Source organism: Serinus canaria, chromosome 7, assembly GCF_022539315.1.
Source record: "Serinus canaria isolate serCan28SL12 chromosome 7, serCan2020, whole genome shotgun sequence".
NCBI lineage: Eukaryota > Metazoa > Chordata > Aves > Passeriformes > Fringillidae > Serinus > Serinus canaria.
This window is the reverse complement of record NC_066321.1, coordinates 19395685-19402449: the sequence shown is the minus strand read 5'-3', so window position 1 is coordinate 19402449 and position 6765 is coordinate 19395685. Positions and strand designations below refer to the sequence as shown.

General features: G+C 60.3%; 1 protein-coding gene across 1 annotated transcript; it reads right to left on the bottom strand.

Annotated features, from left to right (window-relative positions):
• Positions 1-209: 209 nt before the first annotated feature.
• On the bottom strand, positions 210-2695 carry SP5 (Sp5 transcription factor). The gene is made up of 2 exons (XM_050976880.1): positions 2360-2695; positions 210-1808 (listed from the first exon to the last, which is right to left on the bottom strand). The coding sequence occupies exons 1-2, from the start codon at positions 2408-2410 to the stop codon at positions 756-758; spliced, it is 1104 nt and encodes a 367-aa protein (XP_050832837.1). The 5' UTR covers positions 2411-2695; the 3' UTR covers positions 210-755.
• Positions 2696-6765: the final 4070 nt, after the last annotated feature.

Here is a 6765-nt window from a genome sequence, read left to right as displayed (position 1 = left end):
ACCAAAGGCAACAGGCACACCCGTCCGAAGCAGCTCCCGGGATTTTAAAGGTGTTTACCATGAGCAGCTCTCAGGTCACCGTGCGCTGAGCTCCGCTCGGCCGCCGCGATGGAGCCGGAGCGGGCCTGCCGCCTCAGCGGGAAATGGCGGGAAGGCGGCGGCCGCGCGCGGGGCAACCGGGGATGGATCAAACGAGACCGACGCGGCGGGACCGTCCCTGCTGACCCCGGTGTGAACGTGTTTATTTCACGCTGCGGTCGCGGGTCGCTTTACAGAAACATCTCATGCTAGACCCCGCGCGGGGTCGAAGACGGAGGGGAACACGTGTATTCAAACGTAACTATTAAATAACCTGTACACAAAACTTCAGTCTGTTACCCTGAAAGCACGAGGGCCGAGCCCCTAGCACGGCCACGCCGGCGCTGCCACTTCGCGCCCAGGTGTCTGTAAGCCTCGACCCCCGCGGCCGGCCCCGCTCGTGCCCCAGTGCCCGGCCCCCACCTCAGCCGCGCTCCAGCCCGGGCCGGGCGCCTGTACCTGGAAGGCCCCGGGGCCCTCTGAGAGTCCAGTACCGAGCCTGAGGGTCCGCGGAGGCCGCCCCCAGCCGGGGTACTGCTCCCCGTGCCCGGCCAGAGTTCGAGAGCCGGCCGCCTTTTCCCCGCCGCCCTGCCCCCGGCGGAGAAACGCCCCCCACCCGGGTCCCGCCGCGGTTCGGCTCGGCCCGCAGAGGCAGCAGCCGCCGGCTGTCGCGGCGGTCACAGGTCGCGGCTGTCCTCCCGCTTGACGCCGTCCGCCGCCGCCTTCAGCTTCTTGTTCTGGTGCGTCTTGACGTGCTTGGCCAGGTGGTCGCTGCGCATGAAGCGCTTCCCGCACTCGGGGCAGACGAAGCGCTTCTCGCCCGTGTGAGTCCGCAGGTGCCGCTGCAGCTCGTCGGAGCGGGTGAAGCTCTTCCCGCAGAAGAGCCAGTTGCAGACGAAGGGCCGCTCGCCCGTGTGCCAGCGCAGGTGCGCCTTCAGGTGCGACGTCTTGCCGTACACCTTGCCGCAGCCGGGGATATGGCAGATGTGCTGCTTCTTCTTGCCCGGCTCCGCCTCAGGGGCGCTGCCCGCGGCCGACTGGCAGTTGGGGCAGCGGCAGCGGCGGCACCTCCTGGCCGTTGCCGCCAGGGGAGACTTGGTCTGCAGCAGGGCGGCGATCTGCGTCTGGTACTGAGCGAAGTCCGAGTGCCCCAGCACCAGGCTCCGCGGCAGCGCCGCCGCTGCGGGGAAGCGGTGGCCGCAGCCGCCCGGGGCGCTGGCCTGCTGGATGCTCCACCAGGGGATGTCCTCGGGCGGCGGATTGGGCGACAGTTGCCGGCAGGGCTGGGCGGGCGGAAGCAGGTTGGAGTACCCGGGCGGCAGCGTAGCCTGGGCGGCGTAGGGAACGTAGGCGGGCGGGCAGCTGGACGGCAGGGCGGCCATGGAGGAGGGCAGCATCTTGACGGGGGAGAACTCATAGGGATAGGAGGGGTCCGCCGGGGGGGTGAGGGGCAGTTCGTGAGAACCCCCGAAGGAGGGTTGCAGGTGGTTCTTCTGAGGGGTCAACCCCAAGCTGGGATGCGGCGGCGGCAGCCCTCCCGGGGAGTGCGCTGGCATCTCGCCGCTCCACGGGTGGAAGATCCTAGAGGGGGATCCCAGCGTCGGGTCGTAGGAGACCGGCAGGAAATCCGAGGGCGCTGCGCCCGGCTGCCCGATTCGGCTACAAGTAGCGGCCAGAAGAGCCAGGGGCGAGTGCTTGGCCAAGTCTGGGGAGGCGCTGGGGGTGCGGTCCTGCGCAGGAACGGGAGGGAGGGGAGAAGGGAAGGAGGGAAGAGAGCGCGTTACTCGCCGCCCGCAGACACCGACCTGCGAGAAACTTCCCGCACCACTGCCTGTGCACCGCTGGGACCGGCCTGCCGCTCCCCGCACAGCCGGTAACTTTCCGAAAACAATGCGCACCCAGAAGGCAGGACGTGCCCGGCCTCCCCGCTCCGCCCAGAGACCGGTCCCGCCTGCGGCCGGTGCTGCCGGCCCCGCTGCCACTCCTGGGCCGGGGGAAGCAGCCGCTGTGGGCAGGAAGGCAGCCCCCGCAGCCCCCACACTCCTTGCCACGGAGCACCGCCTGGAGTTAGTAACGGGCTGCTGGCGGGAGAGGGAAGTTACAAGCCCGGGAAGCCCGAGCCCGGCCTCCTATCACCGTGGGGGTCCCCACCTACCTCTCCGGGCCGCCTGCGGGGAAAAGCCCCGGGAGGGAGGCGGCTGACGCCAACTGCCCCTGCGCAATGCGGGTCACAACCGTGGGACTCGGCGGAGTTCGAGGAACACCGGGTGCGGGTACTGACCTGGAGGAAAGCCTGGAGGGAATCGTTCCGGAGGACAGCCACCGCGGCCATGGCTACTGCGCCTGGGGCGAAGGGAAGGCGCCGGGGCACTGCCGAGGCATGAGGACGCCAAGGGGAAGACGAGAAGCTGCCCAGTTTCCTTCTCTCTCCCCCTCTCTCTCCCTTTCCTTCTGATCTCTTCGCCTCCGTGCGCGTCCCACCCCCCCGCGCTGCGCGATCTCCGCGGACTGTCTGACTGCGCCAGGATCACCTCCAAGAATTTGATAAGGACTTTGCCGGGCCGCCAACCAGTCAGAGGGAAGATTTATGGCTTTGAAGTTTGCCGCTACCCAATCATCAAAGAATAGCGGCTCTTTCAGAAGCGAAAGCAAATCCTTTGAATCCACAAAGCTCCTATGGTGTGTTTGTTGGTCTGGATAAAAGAACTGATTATTAGGGGGGATGGGAAGGGAGGAGATAAAGGCGGGACAATTAATGAAGTAATCACTATGTGGGAAATGTATATACACAAATAATTGGATTTTCTTGATCAAAGGACCCCTTACCGCCTAGAGACCCTCGCGTTGGATGTGCAAGACACTGGATCCCCCCTCCTTTTTTTTTTTTTTTTTTGCAATTAAATTTGTGGCAGAACCCTTAAATGACAACGCGTCTTTGTTATCGCTCGAGGAATCTGCCTCCGGATTCCTCTGATAGTGTTTAAAGACTGAAGGTAACATAGCACGGCGAGTTCACCTGGTCGGGGCTGGTCGATCCCAGACGTAAAACTTCCCTGGAGTAATTGTCGGTGGTTCCTCCCCGCTCCCTCCCTCCGCCCGCCCTTCCCCCGAGGCTGAGGGGTATGCCCTCGATATGACTCGGCAAATAGCCGCGCATTTTATCCTCTGGTAGCTGGATTTGTTTCACTTCGCTCAGCCGGCATTGCCCCCTTGTTACCGGGAGCCCCCGCCTGGCGCGGGGCCAGGCCAGGCGCCCAGCCGGGCCCGGGGAGGAGCAGCGGGCTGCCACCAGCAGCAAGCGTTCTCTGACAGACACACCGACAAACCGGGCAGCCGGGAAACAGAAGGGAAAAGTTTCCTCTTTCCTAGCGGGAGCCGGGTGTAAGAGACATGATTTCTTTAAATGAAGACCGGAGTCTCTCTTGGCGGGCCTGCCGAGACGGCCTGTCTTGCGCCGGCGGGAAGCGGAGATCGGGGCGGCTCCTCGGGAGCACGAAGGCTGCTACCGGGTCTCTGCCTCCCCTGTTCTCTCACCTCCTGCCCCAAAGACAAAGTCGGTCCCAAATGCTTTGTTACTTCATTCTGCACCTTTCGGCCTCTGTCTATCTATCTCTATACGCATGTGTGTATGAAGGATCTAACCTGCCTTGCGTTCGACCATATGTGAGTCTATTGACCCTCTAACCAGCACCAGGCACATCTGGGTCACAGCTTGCCGCCACCGTCGGCTGCTGAGCTCAGCGGGCTGCAGAGCTGGCGGGCCCCCTCGCATGTGCCGCCCAGCAAGGGGCAGGCGGGGCCCCGCGCCTCTCCGCGGGCCCGCTCAGCTCCGCGCTCCGCCGGGGGCCCTGGAAACGCGCCCCTCTCCTCCCCGCTTCCCCATCTGCTCCGAGGCCATCGCAAACGCCGGCCCGTTTGGCCAGGTACCAAACCAGGACGTTCATCTCCGTCTTGAGGAGGTGGGGGTACCCTTTCGGGCAGATGCCGGCTGGCTCTGGCTCTCCCGAGCTGTTTGCACAGGTAACTCGATCCTCCCCGCACTCGCTGGGTTCAATTGTATTCGCACCGCCACTGAAGTCTCTTTAAACGCCAGCACAGAGAGATCTTTATCTGCCTTTCCTGTGGAAACAATCACTGTCCGCTCAGAGACTTTCAAGAGTTGTAGGGCTTGAATTAGATCGGTTTCTTTGAAGGGATTAAAGTGCCAAATCCTCTCCCACGGCTCCATATTGAGTCCCGGGGAGAAATAAAAGCTCGACCCCATGTAACACTACGCAGCAGCCATATCAAGCTCTTCCCATGTGCCAGGTAACCGCTTCACCAGGTTGGCAACAGGAAGACAAGGGTCACGCATCCCGCGCTTTTACCACGCATTGATTCATCGAGGCAAGATTCGCCGCTGCTGCAGGACCTCGCGGCCCGGCAGCAGCTCCCGCCAGGACGTGAGGTTGCGGGCGATAGAGCTCCCCATCCGCCTGCACGGGTGCGGGACTCACGGGGTTCGGCACCTCCATCCACCACACACGAACACCTCCCGGTACCGCCGATGAGCGCTCCGCCGGGGGCCGCGCCGCGTCAACACGGGACATGGCGGCTAACGGGGAATCACAGGGAGCCCCGGCCGACAGCGCTGCCGGGGGAACACACACAGGCATTGTCCCGAGCACCCCCGCCCGCAGCCGTCGGGTGCCCCTCGCTCCCTGCCACGCTCCAGCCGCGCCACTAGAGCCGCATCGGGGCAGGAGCACACTTGTCCCCTCGAGTCGAAGCTGTAGCTGGGGCAGCCGGAGCCGAGGGGGAACCCCACGTGGGGAGCCCGACCCGCACCTCGGCTTCCTGGAGGAGCAATAACTCGCTAGACGAGTGAAACGGCGGCGCTCGCGCTTGCGTTATCCCTAAACCTCTGTATCCCCAAACTTATGTCAAACCCAGAGATATGCGAGATGCCCGATTTAACCCCTACCTCGATTTTTGTTAATTCGTTTTAGCTAGTAATTTACAGATGAATGCTCGGAACAATGTTTCTAAACGAAATGAGAAGGGATAGGTAGATCAGAAGACACTGAACACCTAGAGGTTCCCTCCATTCTCTAAAGTACGGTATTTCCCCGGATATCTCGACGAACCAAAATGATTTGTGAAGTTGCAAAAAAGTTAGTGGAAAACTGCATAAGTTTCTATACAGCTGCCACTCTACAAATGCCATAAATCTGCATCCAAGAAAGTACATTACCTAAAAATCAAGAATAAATTCTCATTTCTGGAAGAAACCAATGGGCTGAAAAATGAAACGCTGCAGTCATAATTTTCTGTACAAATAATTAGTGCTCAAACTCGGAGCATTTCAGTCTCCTGAAATGTATTCTTAATGAAGTGATGTTCAGAGCTGTCATTAAAAATGCAGGGCTGGAAGATCAAAGTACAATATTTATTTTAGAAATTTGTTTCAGTTATCAGGAGATACAGGTATCAAGGCCAAGTGTCAATTCAGTTACACAAAGCACGATTTCCATGAGAAATGGGCTGCCGCTACGTCCTAGTGTAAAGCAAAGGGACACCAGAGATGAGTTGCAGCGCGGGAGGAGGCGCGGCGCCGGGCGTTGGGGGCTGCTCCCGGCGCCGTAGCCGGGCCAGGGGCCGCTCGGAGAGCGGCGCTGAAACGCACAGCCCTGCGTGGAGCTTTGGCCCGCAGACCAGGGGGCCGGTCCCGACCGGCGGGGCTGGAGGGGCCGGAGCAGCTCTTGGGCCCACCGGGGAGGCAGCACGGAGGCCCGGAGGCAGAACCGGGCAATTCAGAGCCTGAATTGCTCCAGCCACGGGGCTGAGGCGCAAGGGGCTCCCAGAGCCCCGCTGCCTCCATAGGACCCTGCCTGCTACGGCGGGCGGCGAGACCCCTACCGCCCCCGGGGTCAGACGGGCTCAGGCTGCACTGGGCTGGGTGGCTACCGTCGATTTAAACACAGTAGGTGTAAATCACGAGTCACCATCACAGTTCTTAGATAGGTGTCTTAAAAATCAGGATTTTTCAGATTCAGGTATCCCAGAGTGGCTGTACAACCACGCAGGGCTCTGTGGACCTTGGTTTGAATGCAAGAATCATAACTGGAATAACAGCTATTTGCATGCCACTGGTACCCTCCATGGTTTCTGCTGTGCCTCTGACTTCAGGGCCCCAAGTACCTCATCCTGGAGCCTACCCCAAAACCTGTCCCAGTGATGGCTCACAGTGCCACAGCCAGGTCTTCTCATGACATTTGCTTTTCCAAAGTCATTGCAGTCACCTGCCTTGACCCCCCAATGAACAATCCTGGAAGCCTTGATGGGCTCTGGCCACCTGCCTGTCCACAGCCTGGGGTTCCTGGGTTGCTTTCCATTAAATAGTGTTCTTTAGCAATTGTGACAAAGAATCAGAGACAGGATCATTTTAAAGTGAACAGCTGCATTAACATTCAGCCAAGCCTCCTAGTCAAATTGTCCATAAGAGGTGGCAAAATTTAAACTTGAAAAAGCTGTAATAAGCTTGCTCCAGAAGGCAGTGTTTTCACAACATTCCTCATTTTTTTCTGGTTTAAAGATGTACTAACAGAAACCACCCGTTCACAACCGCAAGAATTTTCACCAGAAGGTAAATTACCCTAGGTATATAGCTTCAGGCATGTGTGGATACACTGCCAACAGTTGTGAGTT